The 21,814-nt window shown below is 37.3% G+C and overlaps 1 protein-coding gene across 1 annotated transcript in view; it reads left to right on the top strand.

Moving 5' to 3' along the window:
• Positions 1-21,814, top strand: part of LOC104404744 (thrombospondin type-1 domain-containing protein 7B-like) — a gene marked incomplete at its 3' end in the record, with an annotated part of 115,295 nt that overhangs the window by 83,023 nt on the left and 10,458 nt on the right. The window contains exons 11-12 of the mRNA XM_010013263.1: positions 592-724; positions 1,748-1,851. Coding sequence (XP_010011565.1) covers positions 592-724; positions 1,748-1,851 — 237 coding nt within the window. The remainder of the gene's footprint in view (positions 1-591; positions 725-1,747; positions 1,852-21,814) is intronic.

Raw genomic sequence — 21,814 nt, 5'->3', positions numbered from 1 at the left:
GCACAAAATCCTCCAAGTGAGGTCTAATGAGAGCAGAGTAGAGGGGCCGGAGCGCCTCCTTCGACCTGCTGGTCATGCTTCTTTTGATACAGCCTTGTCTCACAGTGCTGAGTGGAGGGAAAGGATCACCTCCCTCAGCCTGCTGGTGGTGCTTTTCTTAACGTACAGGATTACTGGTAGCAGCCTTAGACCACCAGAATGTGTTATCAGAAACAAAATCTTTCATTATGACAAGGGGTTTTTGTGTGTTTGTTTTGTTTTGCTTTTATTCTTTTTGCCTGTTCAGGTGTTTAAGTATTTGCTAATACTTGTTTTCTTGTCTGATTTGATGTTCTGTTAAATAGACAGTTTTTGATGCAGCTTTTAGGCTGTTGATTTATCAACCTTCCAGGTGCTGTTCTGCTGAACTAGTAGTAATTTTAAAGCAAGTAATGGCAGCTTTTGATCCAACGTGCCATTCCTTCCAGAGTGCTTATAGTTTTAAAGTATAAACAAAACACCAAGCATGTTTTTAACCAAGACAGCTAGATCACTAACTCAGCATGCCAGCTGTGTTTAGAAGGCATTTTTTTTGTTTGTTTGTTTTTACAGGCAATGCCACTGCAGTTAAGCAGTCCCGGTACAGGATTATTGTTCAGGATGCTGCCAATGGGGGACAGACATGCCCAGACACATTGTATGAGGAAAGAGAATGTGAAGATATTCCCATCTGTCCAGTGTATAGGTAAAAAGTGTTAGCTTGTGGGTGTTCACTTCTCCAGAAATTACTCTTTTGTGATTGTCCTGCACAATTTTCACCAGAAAACAACATAATACTGGAAAATACAGATATATAAACAAATAATGTACCTTGCAAAATGTGTAAAAGTAGAGTTCAAATTGGAAATTTCAGTAGGTCTGGCATTCTCAGAATGAGTACCAACAGACACAGCTCCTAGAAAGGCAACCTCAGGGTTTGATATGTTTAAGGAAGCTATTACTGGGAACTCCCCCCTCAATGTATCTAAAAATCAATGTAAGCTAATTTGAGACCACAAGCACTCAACTGCTTTAATCATAATTGTATGCTTATTGCAGAAACACTTGTCTTTTCCCCTGATTTTCCCACTCCTATGAATAATATGCATTTTTAAAAACTCTTGTTAGACAAACAGTACAATAGGACAATTACTCACCGCTCTGCATTAAAATTCTGTGACCCATCTGTTATACAATATTAGTAAATAGAAAAGCATTATATTTTGCATACAAATCTCCAGCCTGCACATCCTGTAGGACATGGTTGCAAAGCAGGGAGCTGAAGGTGGTGCCAAAGCAAGAGCTGCACCACTCAGCTCTGCCTGGCTCCATACCACATAGTGCTATGGAAAGATGCTTTCTCCTGTTCTTGACTGGCATGCATACTAGTGTGGAAAGCAGACTGGGCACTGTATCAGTTGTATTAGCAGGCTTGCATAAGGAGAGCCTGATTTCAAAGCCTACTGAAGATGTTTCTCGTATATTTTCTCTAACTTTGAACCATGTTCTACAAAATGAGAAAGGGAAGCATTGTTGGAGGATGACATAGCTTTCTAGAAGGTGAACCTTGCATTTGAATTTCAGTTCACAATACTTATTTCAGGAGTAATTACCACTTTCTTACTCTTTTTTCCTTAAGTCTTTACTGTTTATCGTCATTTGTAACTGAAGGTTTTGCCTGGACATGTTAACTGTTTTCCACTTAATCATTAACCTTTTCCTCTTTCAGGTGGAAGACCCACCGCTGGAGTCACTGTGTGCTGGTGCCAGATTCAGTGAGACAGAGTGTGCTGGGACATAATGAGGCATGTGGACATGGTTTACAGACCAGGGGTAAGCTTTCTCCATGCAGCCTCCAAATACTTAAAGTGTTCCAGCGTGGCATTTAAGTAGAGGCTTTTCTCTTTTTCAGTAGCTAATTTGGAAACCAAGTGACTGATGCACTTAAAATATTTTGGAAAGTGGACCCACTGTATGGTTTTGCTGCTGTGCTGGACGTTAAAGTACCAGTAATATGATAGTATGCTTAGAGTAAAGGAAGGGATCTATGCTTGATAGTCAAATATCTTTATAGTAACCTGCTCTTCTGCCTAAAGATGAAGCATGTGGACTTTAAAAGAACTAGCTATCTATAGCCTCGATGAAGTAATCAATTTTTGGTGCTAAAACCAGAAAGGATAATTTCCACAGAGTTTTAAATTTTACTAATAATTTGCCTGAGGCCTGATTTTCATTAAGGCTATTGAAGAAGTTTAGTGTTGGCAAAGGCTTTGGGCTTCTAATGAAGCACTTGGAAAATACATTGATCCCTTGTCTGAAAAAAAGTGTTGAGAAGAATGTCAATGTTCAGACTATGTGATCAAAGTCTGTAGTGGTTCCTGCGGATGACTGGAGATTTGGCTGTTTTCAGTCTCCTGGGAATTCTAATGAAACCTTTAACAAAAGCTAATTTTTATTGGAAAAAAAAAATTACTATACAGGTATGCTAACTGAAGAAACTTGACATAATAATTTACTCCTGCACAAGGTTAGAAACTATTCTTTAAAGATGAAGTGAAATTCTTATATAATCTGGAAACAAAGGAAAAGGAAAAAAAGCCGTGACAGTATGTGGGCTGTGTCTGAAAGAAGAAATGTGTTTTAAACTAAATCTCAAAGGAGTAAATATCTTCAACTAAGTTTTGACCACAAGCCTTTCCACAAGGTTTTCAAAGAGAGCTCTGTAAATTGAGGTGTCCTAAAATGTATTCCTCTATCTCTGTGTGAAGGGATTGTAATCTTAATGCTACAGTAGGTGCATGAACTTTGTGTTAATCATACTCTGGTAGAGTTTGAAGTATAATAGAAGAGTATCACACTTATTTTTGCTCTGTGGAGTCCTCTATGGGCTGTGTGCTGTTCTGGGGTAATCATGGAAAAGGAATCTCATAGTCTGATGAGTTTAAGCAAAACTTTGTTTCAGTGCCACATGCACTTCTTGTCATTAAATGCGGTCTTCGTAACAACTTTGATTTTCATAATTACATGTAGTGAGAGAACCAATCTGCTAGGTATTGTTGAGAATGAGTAGGGTTTCAGGAAAGTGAGTTCTCAGATGAGAACCCATGAAAGAAGATTTTCAAGACATTTACTACGAACAAAAGGGAGTGATGTCCATGAAGAAGGCAGCTGAAACCAAGCCGCTAACTAACTATATTGCTTCTGAAAAACAAGCTGTCGGATTTTCAGCAATTCTTTATTTTATCTACAGAAGTGCCTAGAAGCTGCCATTCATACCTCACCTTAGTGCTACTTGAACTCTTCAAGAGCAGCTCGCATCTGTGAAGAGGTGCTGTCTCACTGTATTGTCAGAGACTAGCCATTTAGCCGAGGGTAGCGTTTGCTTACATGCCTTGCAGGGTCTCCTCAGCTGGTAGACCTCAAAACTGGAGGGGTTCTGATCCTCTCATTCTTCACCATGCCGGGGGTCTTTGGAGATATTTTTGAAATAATATGTGAAGTGATGCTGGAGAAGTTACTAATGGGAGAAGGGTTCTCAGAGAAGATGGAGGCACACTCGTCCTGAAGTCACAGTGAAACAGCAGAAAATACAAGTCATAGGCTGTAGTGAGGGGAATTCCCACGTTGCCCAAAGAGACTGTGGATTCCTTGGAGATACTGAAAACTCAACTGAATAAGGTGTTGACGAACCTTCTCTAACTTTGAGTTCAGTCCAACTTGGATCTTCAGGGGTCTATTCTGTTCTAAAATATATCATATGATTCTGTGAGTCTTTTCAGGGGAAAGTGTGCCATCAGTGGAAGATTGCCGGGTGTTACAGATAGATGCTTTCCTGCAATATTCAGGCATCCTACAAGTGGGTTTGGATTTGAGATATCACCACCACTCCACACAGTAATTGGCTTGCATAATGTGTCAGCATTTTTAGACAGTAAGTGCTTGTACTCCAAAGAGTATTTGTATGAATTTGCCCAGTTTCTGATTTGCCGTGTAACAGCAATTAGCCTTTTACCAATGAAGATAATCAGTCTTGCTGTTCCTTAGAGCATCCATTTTTAGAAGTTTTTTTATTTTGCTGTCCATATCCCTACTGTCATATAAATAAGAGGATTTCAGTTTTCAGTGTCTGTCGTATCTAGACAATTATATAAGGACATTGAATTCATATAAATTATTTCTAAAGAAAGACAGTGTATGTTTATGAGTACCTATTTAGAATGATGACTGTGCTGAGGGAAAATTAAGTCTGAAATTACTTTTGAGCTCTGTTCTTTCTCTAGGCTAGATTCTGAGATAGATACTTAGAGATCTTGTTCCATGAGTGTTTTCACTGAAATTGCATGTAAACGTTCTGTGTAACATGCAGAAGATATCAGAATTTGACTGTGAATAATAAGCAGAATAGCCAAAGAGATGACAGCTGTCTAAAGCTTCAGTTTTCATGGCTTTATCTTGGAATAATATTGCACTAATTACAATAGCCTTTCTTTCTTTATACCAGCTTCAGCGGATTAACTTATTCAGAAAACAGTCAGGTAAAAGAAAATTAGCATTTAGAACTAAGAAATATAGTTGTTATTTAAACTTCATTAAAGCATGATTTGCAAAAAGCCCCTGAGATAGGGCATTAGAGAGTAAAACCGGGTGGGGATGTTACTATTGCTTGACAGTTATATAGACAACATTTCTAACAGTAAATGAAGAGCTTTGCAAACTTTTCTATTGCTGTATAGCTGTCATTTTCCTCGATGAGTGATTAATTTACTAGAAAGTGTCAAGACTCTGAGAAAAGGTCCTGCACCTGGGTTGGGGCAATCTCAAGCACAAATGCAGGCTGGGCAGAGACTGCATTGGGAACGGCCTTGAGGAGAAGGACTTGGAGGTGTTGGTTGATGAGAAGCACAACATAAGCTGGCAGTGTGCGCTCACAGCCCAGAAAGCCAACTGTATGCTTGGCTGTAGCAAAAGAAGTGTGACCAGCAGGTTGAGGGAGGTGATTCTCCCCCTCTACTCCACGCTTGTGAGACCCCTCCTGCAGTACTGTGTCCAGCTCTGGGACCCCAACATAAGGAGAACATGGACCTGTTGGAGTGAGTCCAGAGGAGGCTGGAGCACCTCTCTTACAAAGACAGGCTGAGAGATGTGGGATTGTTCAGCCTGGAAAACAGAAGGCTCTGGGGAGGCCTTAGAGCAGCCTTCCAGTACTTAAAGGGCTGACAAGAAAGCTGGAGAGAGACTTTTCACAGAGAAGCTGTGTCTGCCCTGTCCCTGTAAGTGTTCAAGGCCAAGCTGGATGGGGCTTTGAGTAACCTGCCCATGGCAGGGGCGTTTGGAAGAGGATGATCTTTAATGTCTCTTCCAACCCAAATCATTCTATGATTCTATAAAAATTGCTTCTGCTTCAGATGCCCTTCAGTGACTTTACTGTTCTCTGATGTTTGTGATGGAAGATCCTTCAGAAACGACCTCTCCCCTCAGTGCTGGCTTGAACAGTAACCTTAGACATTCACATGTTTGTGGAAAAATGTGTTACACATTACAAGGGATTATAAAGCTTTAATTAGTGGATGGAAAGCCTGTTTTAAGCAAGTATCTTTGAAGGCTGCTTCAAAAGCCATTGATAAAATAAGTAGACATGTATTAAAGACCAGACTGATGTAATGAGATTCTGCTTTAATAACTAATCTTGGAAATACACTGACAACATAGTTATGAAAAAAGTAGTTACTTTCTAAAAGCAAGGAGAAGCTGCAGCAATAGAACATGTCATGTCTTATTTCTCCTGTTCCTGCCACTTCTTAACTGTGATTTGTCTGGGACGTTTTGACTGTATCTCCCCCCATTACAAAGACAGTAAGTCTATCTCAGAGCTGTAGCTCGCCATTGGAAGAATACAAAAATACTGGGACACAGAGCAGCAAATATTCTTAGAGAATAATTTATTGATTTATGTACAGGAAAACAACAACAAAGCCACCAATGCAGTAATGAGAAACTACTCCTCTGCTGTGGAGAAGTGCACTCTCCCTGACTTACCTGAGATTACAGCGTGGATCGATACTGGGTAGACTCATTGAGCACCTCAGTAGCATGTTTCGTTTGGTATGCTCTGCTATCAAACCACATATGATGTATTTCTTTTCTTCTGTAACTGGGTTGTAAATTTACACCACGTGGACTTTGCTTAGATAGTTGGTGTTAAATATAATCCATTTCAGTTGAAAAGCTGATGTATGAACTGACAGTAAAAAAGTAAAATGTAGGCAGCACTGGACTCAAGCAATTTAAGATTCCTGTCTTCTTCATTTCAGGTTTCTGGCTTTTGCTCTGGAGCTCCCTGATAGCTATAGGGATTTTGCAGACAAGACTGTTTCAGACTGAGATGCAGGTTGAAAACTTATCTTTATGAGAACAAAAATTGTAACAAGTTGCTATCTAAGTTTTCTGAGTGTGTCTAAATGCAGTGATAGTTCCAGTAAAGTCTTACTTGAAATAGAGGCAGAGCCGTGATTATAAATGTTATTTGTAATAAATTAGTGATTAAGTTGTGTTCCATGCTAAGCAAGACGGAAGGATGAATTTTGGTATTGCCTGTTAACGATGCATCTACAAAAATATTTCAAACAGCCATCCTTTAGCTGTATTATCTCCTGTATTATCAATCTGTAACACAGTAATGGCCATATACCATACTTTTGTTTCTGATGAAATTATTTTATGGTAACCTGTTTATAATGAGATGTGCCATCAGAAAAGCATCAGTGTAACCATTTTATTTTGCTCATGAGATAGTCACCCAACAGTTCTTATTTCCAGTTCTGTAGGTAGTTAATGTAACTGCTGATTAGCTAAATTAACAGATGCAGGATGCTTTTGCACAGAATTACCAGTTTCAGGAGGTACATATTAGAATTGTGTTATAATTTACAGGCTAGAGGCAATGTGATAACCCAAAGTTTACAATGCTTACATTTATGATAGTAAACATAGCGAAGACACAGACTGCTTCAGTTAGATGGTGATATTTTATGGGCTGTGCGTTGTGGTACAGTCCTGTGTATAAATCTGTCCAGCTGATAGAGGCTTACCTGTCAACAGCAGCTCCCTCCAATATTAACTTTGCCTGACAGAACAGAGGCACCTTGAGCCTTATTCTGAGTGATGCTGGGGAATCATTAGGTTTGTTGGTGTTTTTTCCAATGGTACTAGTCAAGGGTTACAGGGACACCATGGGAGCATAGTGAGCTCAACCTGAGTGTTCCCAGCCAGTGTGACAGTCTGGAAGATACCTGCCTGGCAGCTGGTGGCATTGGTAGCAAGTAGTTGAGGGAAAAATAATTACCAGGGTAAGGACAGGAGCTGAGTTTTGTTTGTGATACATTTGAAAGGAAAGTTTGTGAATCCCTAGGATGGGAGGGATTGAGTTTTAGGGAGGTTGCCTTTTAAGGATGGAGAGCCTCAGTCTGTTGGTCAACCATGTCTGCCCAGGACTTTGCCAACACTTTACCAATGTAGCTGCTTTACATCATATTGCAAATTCATAAAGTGTGTGTTATCTGTATTGTTTTTTGTCACTGACAATGCAATTTGTAGCTTATAACCACATAGAGAGTAATAAGGTGGTAAGAAACAACCAAACCAGAATTGATTTACTATTATTTGTTCTTGATAATCTGATTTCTTTGACAAGGCAATGGGCTGGAGGTTAGGCAATAAGGTAGGCAGAAAGCAGCACAGATAACTCTCTTGATTTCAGGAGAACATTGAGTTCAGTCCCATGTAACAGTCTCCTGTGTGCAGTAAGAAAGTATGACCTAGAGAAATGCAGGTTGAGGTGGTTGTGCAACTTGTTGAAAATCACAGTCAAAGCTCTGTTATCAGTTATTTGCTGTCAACCAGGAAGGCCAATTCAGATGGCTTCCTGCAGGGCACACATACTCTTGACTCTCAGTATTTTTCACTAAAAGTGTGTGTAATGAAACAGAGTTTCATCTATAACACATCTGGGTAATTGCAAATTGTAAGTACTTTGAACGGTATGCAAAAAATACACATTGGATAAATTTGAGCATACTCTGACATTAGAAAAGTGAAATGTTCATTAAATTACAAAATGTGCAGCACTCGGACAATGTAGAAAGATGAGGAGTGGCACTGTATGGGTAAGTCTGGAATTATACGTATGAATAGCCTTATACTGTTGTAAAAGAAAGCTCATCATAGATGTATGTATTTCTTGCATATTCCATCTGATCTCCAAGTTCCTGAAATTTATTCTTCTAATTGATAAAATAGAATATTTTTAACATATTTAAATATTTTTAATCCTCCCTTTTATTTTGTTCCATAGTGCTTCTGCCGCTGTACATAATGACAAACAACTAAGGTAAAATAAAAACATAAAAAACTTCTCTTGAGTAATTACAGTTGTTGGTTTGCCAATAGATTCAGAATAGCTAGGAGCCTTTTTTTCAAAATTTCATTAACAGAAATACAGTAGATATGTAGGAGTCTAAGATCTAGCAAATATTAGTAAATTACTTAATATCTCTTGAACTTAATGAAACTTTACCTTTGACTTTACGTTTAAAACTTATCTTCATTCTTGGTGAACTATGTATATCCGCACATGGAATTCGAGAGATTTTTCACTGCAATATAGATGATTTATTACATGAATATGGATTGTTTATTTTCTATCAGTTTAACTATAGGCTTTAAATTACATTTGAAAATGTAAAATCTTGATTTAAAACTTTAATTTAAAATTAAATTTTTAAACTATAATTTTTTTTTTAAATTATTTTTTAAAAATTAAATCTTTAAATTATTTCCCAGAGCCTGGGTCCTGGGTTTAATTGTGAATTTGATAGTAGATTAGCTTCATGCAAAAATGTGTGACAGCATTTCACATAGGGGAAAATAAGGAAAATTAAGGAGCAGGAGACAAGAATACAATACTAATGTCATGTATGTATGATGCATGTATGCATTCTTAGCCTTTCCTGCAGTAGTGGAATGAGGAAGATATCATCTCCCAGACAGACTCTTAGTGGGATTTATTTCAGGTTCGGAACATTAGAATTGAATGGGAGCAGGAGGAGAGGGGAAGGGACAGATGAGGCTACATGAGATGAGATGGATCAATGTCTCTGAGCATTTTGTGGCTGCCTTTGAGATTCCTGCAGTTTGATTTATGAGAAATAAAATCACCTGTTTGTATAGAAAACATCCTGGGACGATTTTTAAAACCTGGCAGCGTAGCAGAGTTGTATATGTAAATGCATGCGTTGCTGTTCTGGAGTCTGCAGCTGGGTACTGGTTTGGGGAATGGAAATTCATCCTTGTATTGTATTACATCCTACTGATCTCCAGGTAATGTGTTGCTGTAGACCAATTTTTCTTTCCTTGGGTCTTAGTTGATAGGACAAAGGGAAGAAAGATTGATACTGATTTTCTAGTGACAGGTTGTTCACAAAAAAGTGATGGTGGACTACCCTTCCTTTTTCATGGGAGATGTCAGCAGGCATCACAAGGCACTTAAAACAATGCTACTATATTTCAGTCTGGGTCTGGGCCAGCTTCCACCTCAAGCTATAACTGCTGTGAGAGTATTTCATAGGCAGTAGGAGAACTGACGTGACATTACTTTACAGATGCTAACTAATAGCAAGGGAGACTCCAACTCATTTCTGTCACTGTAGCCTTATGCCAGCAACATAAAAATTGAAGAGACTCTTAGAGAATTTGTCCTGACAGCAATCTACAGTGCAACATTTTATCGAAAGAAAATTCAGTAATCTGTAGACTTTCCGTAAAATAAAGATGATGAAGTCTGCGTCAGATAAATTACATATATTAGATTTCCTTCAAAAACAGGATGGTATATTCCACTCTGTAGAAGGAAATAAGCAGGCTTTCTAGTTTAAGTATGTACTGTTTCTATCATATAAACAAAACAGATGTCAGCATCTGAGTACCACACACAGCATTTGTTTTCTGGGGAAAAAAAACCATCTTGATCAAGTAGAAAAGTCTTTTGAAGCCAGAAGGTATGAACACTGAAGATGTATACTACACACATGTACCAATAGAGGGACTGTTAAAAGATCAGAATAATGAGAAGTAAAGCAAAGGAACATCAAAGCTTTCCAGGCTATGTATTTTTGCCTTGATTAGGAAGAAGAGGGGAAAGAAGGTTTTAGATCAATAGGAAATGGCCCAATCACCTCAAAGTCAAAGACAGCACCATCCAAATGTGTACAATTTACAGGAATTGCTAGAGCATCTCAATCATAAAAGTCCCAAATGATCTGACAGTACTCACACAATACTTAACAGGTACAGAGAGATGTCGAGGTCATCTTATCTGAAGGAAACTCCTTTTTAAATGTAAGGGTAGATAGATTTTCGTTTTGTCTTTCATCCGTCTGATTAAGTTCAGCTCTCTTTGGTCCTCCTAAGATTTCTTTCATCTAGTGTGTAGTCTGTATGATCTAAGCAACTATCGTTGGTGAAAGTCGTTTTTGGGATCCTTTTTTAAATGATGGATTGTCATTAAACAGAGTATAGTAGATAAAAGAGGCCCAAGAAGAACCAAACTGTGCTGAGACTTACTCTGGAGGATGAAAGACATAATGAGAGACATAATGAAGAGCAATCTCTCCCCCAAACTGGAGACAGGCCCTTCCAATTATGACTTGGTTTTAGCACCAGCTTTCAGTGATTTAAAATGCTGGTTATGAACAGTTGATTTAGACTTTTCATATAAATCTTAGGAAATTTTCATTTTGTGAACAGTAGGCCTGGGTGGTAATGGTTTATGGTTTGTGCAGAGGATGTTATGAACTATGGAGATAGCTGATCTCCCCAGTAACAAGCGATAGGACAAGAAGTAACAGCCTCAAGTTGTGCCAGGGGAGGTTTATACTGGATATTGGGAAGGATCTCTTTGACAAAAGGGTGGTCAGGCATTGGAACAGGCTGCCCAGGGGAGGGGGGGAATCAGCATCCCCGGAAGTGTTCAAAAAATGTGTAGGCCAGGCCTTTAGTGACATGGTTTAGTGGTGGACTTGGCAGTCCTGGGGTAAGGGTTGATTTGATGATCATAAAGGTCTTTTTCAACCTAGTTGTTTCTATGATTCTGTAGCTGAACTCTTTTCTATGGCCATGGGTGGGTTGTAAATTGATCTGATCATACAGCCTTGTGTGCTCCTTATCAGAAATGCAGGAGCTGTTTCATCCTAAAACTCTGTGTTTTGTTGACTTAGAACCTGAAATATGAGGGTTTATAATATTTAATATTTTATATGAGCTTATGTAACTGTCACTGTAACTACCTATAATAATATCTGATTTTTTTAATGTTCTTCCTGATCTTTTGGCCTCTGTCAGTGTCTGGCATACCTCTCCTGCAGAGAGTAAACTACTATAGTTTCTTGTTGATTTTCAATTTAATTGAATCATTCTTTGTTCATGAGACATTTGAGGCCCATTTGGTCTCCTTTTTTGTTTGCTATTTTATATAAAACTTTCTTGTCCCTTGTTCACCTCTCCATGTTGCAGGCAGTCCTGTTCAGTACTGATTTAGATCTACTTTTGCTTTTATAAAATTTTAATTTCCTCCTTGTCACGGTTGTGCTGTTTACAACTCCAAAGATAATTCATGCCAAAGCCACTGTGGTTCATAGGGAAATTGTTAAAAAATTCATGTGAGCTGAGCAGGATAAGATCCAGGTTCTCTGGAAAATGGCCTTAGGGAGGACTTTTCTTCAAATAGACACTATAAAATGGGAAACCTTGAAGCATGACCAAAAAAGTAAGCAAGTTTATTAAAAACCTTTTGTACTATTAGTTGTCAGGAAAACACTAGAGCTGTTATTCTCCCAGTCTTTACTAGAATAACCTCTTCCTTGACCATAATGATCTCAGTCAAGCGGAATATAAGCTTATGAGGATTTCCAGTCATTAACTGGAAGGATAAAGACTGGTTGTTTATTCTTACAGTACAATAGTATCGAAGGGGCTTAATGTGATATTTATTTTACCTAGCTGAAGAAATGGACAGTTCTAGGTTGAAATGCTGGTCTTGCTTAAATCAATGAAGTACTAAAGTACTGTCAGTTGTTTGAAAACACCCCCCCCCCGAAAAAAAACAAAACCAAAACAACCAACACAAACCCCAAACAAACCAAAACAAACAAAAACCTCACCAACCTCCCTCCCCCCCACCAAAGAAACAAAACCAAATATTGATAAAAGAAAAAGGTAGAATGCAGGGTTTGATTTATAGCAGATATTGTTCATTGTCACACTGCAAAGGTTTGGACTGCCTGGGGAATTTCCTTCAAAGAAGCTTGCTAAAAGTTGTGATTTGCATTTTCTCTTATTCTGCACTAGTTAGAAAGCACTTCTTATTGGAAATTATTGAGTTAGGTTTCTTTGAATAATTAAGCATTAATACTCAGCATGAATATTAGCATCTTAAATGGCAGAGCTTATCAGTGTGGCTTACTATAAATCTTCAGGCACAAGATTTGTTAAATGTGACATGCCACAAAGGTGCAAAAGGAATCCTGATGTCATTTTCTGGAATCTGAATTCGTATATTAATGTTTCTCCAATAGCTTTATGTCTGTCGTGGAGGTTTTAGACATGAGTTTTTAATTTCAAAATAAATGAATAGCCTTGGCTGAAACTATCTTTCAAATTTCCCAGCATCTTTCTTTCAAATGGGTGCACTAAAGTGACAGTAGAGTAACTGCAAGTGATGGGGATACTTATGAAGCACTTGAACTTGCAAGAATACATCAGGTAACTGTCAACTGATCAATATTACATTTGCTTTATGTGACAAATGGTGCTTTCTTCTGTTAGCACCATTTCTAAATATGTTCAGAAATATTAAAAATACTGAGTAGTGTGTTTAGCACTTTCTAACGCAGTCTGATGATTCCGGCAGTAATACTTCTGAGCATTTTTCCTGTTGGAAACACCCCTTCTCCCCTTTTGTTAACAGTATTGTCATTGATATGCTTCTCAAAAGACTTGGGAGAAGATTCCGTCTTTTTTATATTATAATAAATCAAGAGAAACTTCATCCAAAAAATTGGAATTCCAGTGGAATAAAATTACTGCATGAGAAAAAGCCATCTCTACACTTTGATGGCAATAGATAGTAATGAAAAAAATGTCACTTTCTAACAAAGATTTTTCTAAAGTCAATTTTTTTCCTGGCAGCCGCTGGTTTTGCCTAGTGCGTGCGTCATTTATTAAAGGATTGCTGATATTAGCTTTGTGAAATAAAAAAAGTTTGGAATAATATATTCTGATATTTGACAGTTTTCCTGAAGAAGGGTATTTTGTAATGTCAAATTTGGATCTTGGATGTGAAGCCCTGTAGCGAATGTTACTTTTTATGGCTTTTCTGGTCAATTCGGATCAGTACTATTGTTCCTTCTTGACAGTTCACAGAAGTTTCAGTCCTGCAATCATGTATTTGTTTTCTTTGATATGTGCCCCAAGGTGATCGAAGTTTTTTCAAGTTCTCTCTCTTTTACTGTCTTTTGGATATTAACTTTCTGTATCTTTGTTTTTATCCCGGTCTTTGTGTAGGCAAAGGAAATGCCTGAACTAGTGGTACACAGTATGAGGAAATCTAACTGGCCTATTAAAATGTAATAGGCTTGTCAAAGGCCATCTACTTCAGCATTTGTTTAATTCAGGGTGAAGTAGATCAGCACATCCTCAGGGGATGTATAACGTGAGAGGGCAGCACTCCCAACCACAGCTGTGTGGTAGGAATATATGGGCTTCCCTTGCTGCCCATGAGCCTTTTCTGTTGGCTTATTTTATTCCTTATGCTCTGGGAGGGCATCTTAATAATAGGTGTTTATTAAAGATATGTGAGAAATTTAAGCAGAAATTGATCAACAGAGCTGAGCAGCTATGTGCAGACATGAACTGGAGAGAGTTTGAGGGATTTAGCTCTTCTGTTGCAATTTAAACCCCCAGAGCTTGTGATGTGGTCATGGCAGTTTTCATTTGGGGCACATTGGGGAATTTGATGGGGCAAATCAGACACACCATGTTTGTGAGAAGTTGCTATGAGCAGCAGCGCTTTTTCAGTATCGCTTTTAAATGATTGGTTAGGGGAGCACATAAAAATCATTGCCTGCAAGATGGATTGGTTTTGTGCAGGCCCACGTTCACCCATGTTGCTGGTGAAGTTGCATGTGTGCATACCTCAAAACAGGGAATACATTTATGCTTTAAAATAAATAGGTATCTTTAGTGCCTAGTTTCATGGAGTATAAATTTACGTGTAATCTATGCACATCTGTTCATAATTAACTTCTGTGGTGTATGAAAGGAAAAGCTACATCAGCTCTATGGTATGACAAGATGGATTGCTTTCTATCTGTTCATCATAATGGTTAATTGTAGCATTTATAGGAAGATGGCTGCTTTTTATTAATTTTTGGGTTTAGATCATGTGTCTTGCCTTTTTTAAAGCTCATTTAAATGTAAATACTCTGCAAATCAGGTATGAAAGCATGAACTTTCCAATTTTAAGAGTTTTGATGAGAAACAGGGCAAAATATGTCTCTGCTTAAACTGCTTTATCTGAAGACTTTGAATGATGCCTGTCTTTCCTAGCGAAATGATTTTAACAGGTAAATGTAAATATTGAAAGCAACCATGAAAGAAATTTAGAAAGATTATGGCATTTCATTTGACCCTAAGAGCTGATGTTTCCAAGGGGCAAAGTTAATAATAATAATACTAACAATTTGCAGTTGGTCCTATGGTTTTTGCAAGTATTAAATATTTACTGTAATAAAAAAAATATATATTGTGTTTCCAGAAGTTAAATACACTTAATTCTCAGGCTTTAGTTCAATAAAATTTGAGTATGAGCTTTGTGGAATTTAAACTTTCAGGTTTACAGTAGAAGTGATGGGTATACAAATATAGCTATCGATTAGCTAACCTGTCAAGTAGGATTGGGGGAGCCCAGTGATACTGTTATGTTTTCTCCCAGTGCAGTCATCTTCTTCTGTTACTTGAAAACAGGTTAATGCGTTGAGTTAATGGAGCTACAGGTTTTTATTGGTGTTGAGTTTCCACAGTAAGAATGGTGGAAGCAAAAGAAATGATGCGTGGAAAGAATTTATTGAGCAAAAGTCTGCAACTCTGGTAGAGTTTCAGGAGTTGTGTACAGAATTTAGCCTGCTATTTAAAAACCTTTCTGGGTTTCTCAAATCATTGATTAAATAGTAAACAAAGTACTTTCTTGAAGTCTCACAGTTACTGGCATAAACTATGTGATTGAATTATACTGCAAACTGAACACTGTATGGAAAAATGTCTTTACCAGTTACACTTCTATCTCTTTTTTTAATGGTTTCTTATTAAAAATTCTATCCCAGGATTTTCTCAGAAGATAAACTAGACTCAACAAAGAAGTTAAGGCAAAAATAAGCTATTGCAATGGCATCAATGAACAGATACAATAAGCAAATAAGCAATTTGCAGATAAGAGAGTCAACATCCCATGAAATGTTTATAAAGGTAATATTTAAGATCTCATAAAATCAAATTGTATTCAGATACAATAACAAAAGTCAGTAATAAAACAGTGGTGAATCAGGTCCAGAGATAATCATAAAGCAAAAGCCTTTATTCCGTTTCAGAGATTTTCTTTAGTGCTAAGCGTACTATATATATTTATGGCAACTCCACCCAATCTTTGCTTACCCAGTTACTCATGGTTAGAATGCACACACATGAATCAAACTGCTAAAGGCATGTGCTTTTTGATGCAATATAATTTAATTATTGAGAAAGTCATTTGGATGTCATTTAGGATTCCTAGTGCTGAACATTTTTAGAATTGTTTGTCCTGAAGGAAACAAGCTATTCTAAAATGAGGCTACCATTCTTCCTTTTCTTTCAGAGTCCATCAGTCTATTACAGAAGAAAAGTTGATTCTTTTAACTTTTTTTTTTCTTTTTTTCTTTTTTTGTTTTATTGTCTGTGGTAGTTACTGTTATCTGATGGATAACTATTTCTTCCAGTATTTTTTGTGCAAATCAAAAATAAGCTGATGGCCCCGTATTTCCATATCCATCATCTTAAATAAAAAATATAAATAAATAGAGCTGTCATAAGGATAGGCACAGTGTTTGCTGACAAGTTGCACTTCTTCCATGAGGTCTCAAAGATACTAACTTGTGACATATCAAGGTCGACTTCTGTAAGTTTGCTAAAGCCAGAATTCATTGGAATAGATAATTTCAAAATAGCTGCTTATCCTTGATAGCCCTTTCCCTGAAAGAGGACTGACAGGCCTGAGATCTTTTAACTGCTAACTGTAACACTACTGTGATTGCAACTGATCCACTCAGTAAAGGGTGATGCAAGATTGGGCAAGTTTTTGGGGAGGTGGAGTGAGATGGTGGAGAGTGTCTGGTTTTTACCACATTTGCAGAAGGATCCTTTGTTGCCTGTAATGCATGTTGCTCAATTCAGCTTTTTGCATGCATGTGCTGCAGCCTTCTGTTAATCCTCAGTTGACCTAGTTTCCACCTTTTGTTGTTGTTGTTGTTGTTGTTTGTTTGAGGTCAGTGAATAGCTTAGCTGATCTCTGGCTTAACCCTACCATGGCTGTGCTCATTCCCTCATAGGAGGGCTTTCACTTTGTCTTTGGTCTGTTTTCTGAACTGCACCTTTCTTCAGTTTACTTTTATCTATCAGCCCAGTCTTCATGACACCTTATCTAGCTTTAATGCAAATATATTTATGTGAATGTATTAGTCTACCTGCCTGTCCCAGCTGTTTTAGCTGTGTAATGTAACAGTCATTCTCTTTCAGCCTGCCTTCCACCTTGATGTTAGTTCCTCCTCATGGCTTACAGTCTAAGTAGAGTTTACTCTGTGCCCAATCCAACTTAATTCACCAGTCAGTCTATGAATTAATTATACTTTCTGGGCCTTTTTGTGTTCCTAAAGCACCAGATGGAGCGGTGTGAATGGTGTCCTCCTACTTGCTCTTGAGCTCACCTCGTTTGAGGTCCTTTTTGCAGCATAGCACACATGTTCCTTTCCCTTTTAAATATCAGCTGGGCATTCAGTAGGTCAGTCGTTCTCTGTAGATTAGCCCAGAGACTGAAAAGGTTTATAATTTGTAGATAAATAAAACATGTCACCACCATTTGCATGTCCTTCCAGAAGAGCTCTACCCCTTTATGTTACTGTTTCAGTCACATGAATTCAAATGTTAAATACTGGCTACAGCAGGCTTGCAGTCAAAAATATGTGTTAATGCAATAACACATGTAAACATTTTCAGTCTATTTTTTAAGGCTTAGTCGATTGTTATATAGTTTCATGATATAGCCTTGTTATGAAACCTCAGTTGTTGTAGCTGAAGTATAATGTAAACATGATGAAGCAGCCATCACGGCTCGGGAGAGTGACGTGGATGCATCATCAAGCACCACCTCTGGCAGTGCTGGGACAAAGTACAGCTGTCTTGTGGGGGAGAAAAATCAGGTCCCATTTTTTATTTCCTTGTGTAAGTTACTCTGAAAATAATAGTTTAATATTGTTAGCAGGTGACTGTTGCTTGCTATTTGTTCAGTGTTTTTGTAGGTTTAGCAGATTTTGTGTTGATAAAGGATAATTTGATTTTGGAAGGTGATTATGTATAACATGTTTGTTCGGACTTGTTAGTAATGAATCCCACTGTAATAATAATGGAAAGTATACTAAGCTTCATTTTAAACATCTGTGATAGAAAGGTAGATAAACATTTGAAACAGAGAGTTAAGCATTTCCTCACTTCTTTACAATCTTTGCTCATTCTTTTGCTGGAAGAGGACTGTCAATCTTATGTCTTTTAACTTAAATGTAACCTGTGTCCCTACCTTCTGTGTGCACTTATTTTTTCTAGAATAATTTTATATAGCACTGTGAAATGGGCTTCTGTTATATTGGACAACATAGAATACAAGAATCTGTGCAAAGCTTCATATGAATGTCACCTTTTTTTCCGTGTTTACTGTAATGGAAAACCTCGTAGTCTTATCAGGACTTCTCATTTATTGATAGCAGACATATCAGTATTGGCAGCTCACCTTTTTGTCTTTTTATGAGGAAAAACAACTTGCTACAAAGTTAAAAGAAGAAAAAGAAAGATTATTTTCTGTATTTATATAGGTACACAATTCTCATTACATCCTGGAGAGAATCTTGTGGTTTGGGGTGTTTGTTTTAAGCTTCACTGTATTTTACAGTTTATGAGTACTTAGGACAGTGGGTTAATAATTAAAATAGCCGTTTTGTGTGTTCCTTTATTATTTTCAACTAGAGAACAACTTATGCTTTTTTTTTTTTTTTACTTTGGTGTAACCAGTAACTTTACTAATAGTACTTTTCAATGCTCTTTTCTTTACCTTTTGACAAATTCCAATCATCTACCTTCCATACCTTGTATTTAATTTCGTATTATTCTGTTACTTTTGATCCCTACATGGAAGGCTGTGGGGATGCCTTTGGTTCACATACCTAATGCTTTATGAAATAAATAAGTAATTCAAACTTTGTAGTCAGTGTGCTACGTAATGATCTAGTCATAATTTTTGAAGCTACTGTCAACACATGTTAAACCAGAGCACCTATTTGAAACAGTAGTATTTCATAAGCTGCATTTGACAGTTCATTATCTTATCTGTGAGAAATCCTTTCTTCCTTCATCTTTCCTCAAAAACAATATCCCTGCAATTGAACTTTCAGTAAAAGTCAAGGTCGCAGCTTTGGAATAAAGTTATATATGGGAATTGCCTGTCTTCACGTTGAAAATGTGAGTAAATCAAAAGTACTGATACGGTAATCTAAATCTACAGTATGTTCTCTTGCATTTCATTGAAACTAAATGATAAGAAGTTTCCTTGACTTTTTAAAACTGTTGTTAGTGAAACTTCCTTGAGAGAGTCTCTTAGTAAACCCATATCGATTTAACCCTCCACTAAAAAAAAATAAAATTAAAAAATCAGGAGTGGTGGTAAATTATAACATACATATATATATAACATATATGTAGCATATATATATCTACGTATATATGTATGTATGTATACCTCAATGCCAGATCCCACAGTGTTTCTGAAATGACAGGAGCTAGAAGCCCAAGGGCCTAATCCTCACCTGGGGGAAGAGGCATGCTTGGAGTTGAGTGTGAGGCTTCTGTGTTCTCCCAGCCCTCACATCATCCTCTCTGGTTCCGATTACCATTCAATTTTAAATCGTGTAAATTCAAAATGATTTTTGAACACTGGCTTTTTCCCCAATTTTTTTTTTTTTTTTTTCCCCCACATCTATGAGATCTGCTGATGTTGGGTGAAGAGCCAGTAAATAAAAATCAAAGTTGCTTCCAAGGATCCTTCTCTTCCTTCAGCATAATTGGTTTCTCCTTTGTTCCTTAATAAGTGACCTTATAGAGCCTGGTTTTCATGGCTTCTAATATTTTGCTGCTAAATTGTTCATTAATTTACAGTGGATGTGTAATGTATCAGTCCTCCTTTTTCAGAAGGACCGATACATTACACACCCACTCTCCACACTTCCCCATCAAGTATTGCCTTGATTTACTGAAGAGTAGTGTTATATTCAAGGGTTTGTGGGTTTTTTGGGAAAAAATCCCACATACATTGCAGGGTTTTTTTTCTGAAATGAATCTTGCATTATTCTGAGGAAGTAAAAATCATAGATGAAGTCTCGGTATTTAATAATGTACTGCCAGAACCTCATGGCATAAAGTTTAGTAGCTAGGCCAATATTTAAACTGTTGAGCAATGTTATTGCTCTACTAAACCTCGACACTTTGTACATCTTTCTGTGAGACCTACTTTTGCCTCAGGCTGAAAGTGGAAGATGAGATTCTATGATTATAGATTTCCTGGATTAAGTACACAAGAACCACATTGGTTGACATTGGCTTTGATATATTTGAGCAAAAGTTTAGTCATTTTTGCTATGTTTCCAATCAGTTAATTAACTGATAAGATATAACCCTGGAGCATAGGTCTTCAAATAGGACAAGACAAAGGTTTAAAGAGAAATCGAGACAAAGTTCTGAAGAAAAGGCAAAAAACCAATGCAGTATCTTAGAGAATCTCTCAGTTCTGTATAGCCATACAGTCTTAATTTATTTGGCTGTGCCATGTCAAACTTGTTTATAGAAATAAATTACTATGAATTTGTGGTGTGCTATATTTATATGTTCATTACAGCAAGAGCAAGAGTTAGTTTCCCAAGTAGTGCACAATTGTCTGGATAGTTCCTTCTCCTTTGGGCTTCAGATGAATGAAAAAGCTGCTATTTACTGTTTCTTTGAAATACACACTCAAAATTTCAAATATCAGTTCTCTCTTCTGAAATGGAAATGTGACATGAATCTTGATTGGATTTTCAAAGTATTGAGTTAGTTTTGCATTAAATTTTATTTCCTAAGTGACTTACTCTAAAATGGAAGAAGTAATTACCACTTTGGGAAATTTTGGAAGACCCTCTTTTACTTGGCTTTAAAGGGAGGTGGTCGTACTGGGCATAATTGGCTGTAGTCTGTTTTCTTCCCAAGGAAGACAGGGTCCTATGTTCCTCTGGGCTAGATGTCCCTGAGGCAGCCTCAGGTCTGAGCCACTGATGTGGTCCTCAATGATGCCTTCTGTGGCTGGTATGGTCCTGCCTGGCTAGAGGTGAGCAGAAGTCCTGACACTGTGCGTTAACATCGAGGACTTCTCAGAGGTGTGGAGGATATTTCTACTCTTACAGGAAGAGGAAGCTGATGATACATACTTGTGGCCCAACTACTTTCAAATGAGCCAGGAGAGGCATGCTGAAGATAAATAGAAGTAAGAGTTGGTACATACAAGTAAGTGGTGGGTCCACTGTTGTGGCACTGGCAGAATATGAACAGCAATCAGGTTACTGTCTCTCTCACCATTTCCATAGGCTCTTGTTTTCTTGATTTCTTTTTTTTAAGAATATTTTTTAATAAGTCAGAAAAAAACACATAAAGCACTCTGTAGAATTTTATTCCAAGTTACATTCCAAAGATGACCTTCCCCTGCTTTAAGTGCTCCTCATTTTAAGTGTGATTTTGTCTGATCTTATAATGACAGTTGGCAAAAGTCTTCTGCATCAGGAGATTCACACACAGTGCAATTTTGTGGGAGAAACTGCTCTGAGGTCCAGCAACGATGAACAAAACTTCATAGGTGAAAAGAAATATAAAATGAGAATAAACTGGTGATTTATTATAGCAAAGATTCAAATGGTTTATACTGGAAAGGTAATAGAAGAAAATCTAGTGTAGTGTCCCAGTCACCTCTACCCTGGAGTTAGCTAGAATGAAGCATGTGAAAAATAGCTAAAACCACTGTGATTCTACTAATAATCTTCCAGCTGAGTGGAAGGTGTTTCTAAGTCTGATGCAATTACTTTCTGTTATATTAATTTGCTTTTATTGCATCTGATTTTTTTCTTCAGTTAAACAGACCATAAATTATATGATCTGAACCAATGGTAAAGAAATCACAGTGGAGAACTTTTTGTGTCCAAATATTGCATCTGTTAAACATGAATGATCCTATAGTGATGAATTGGTGTTTGGATTGTGTAATTGCTTTAGAAATAAATGCTTGCAAACAAATGCTTCATTCATAGATATTAAAAGGAAAATATAATAGAATCTGTTGTTTTCCTATTGAAATAAATGTGAGTTATCCCATTGT

The sequence above is a fragment of the Nestor notabilis genome, unplaced genomic scaffold (assembly GCF_000696875.1).
Source record: "Nestor notabilis isolate BGI_N333 unplaced genomic scaffold, ASM69687v1 scaffold2884, whole genome shotgun sequence".
Classification (NCBI taxonomy): domain Eukaryota; kingdom Metazoa; phylum Chordata; class Aves; order Psittaciformes; family Psittacidae; genus Nestor; species Nestor notabilis.
This window is presented reverse-complemented; position numbering and strand designations above follow the sequence as displayed.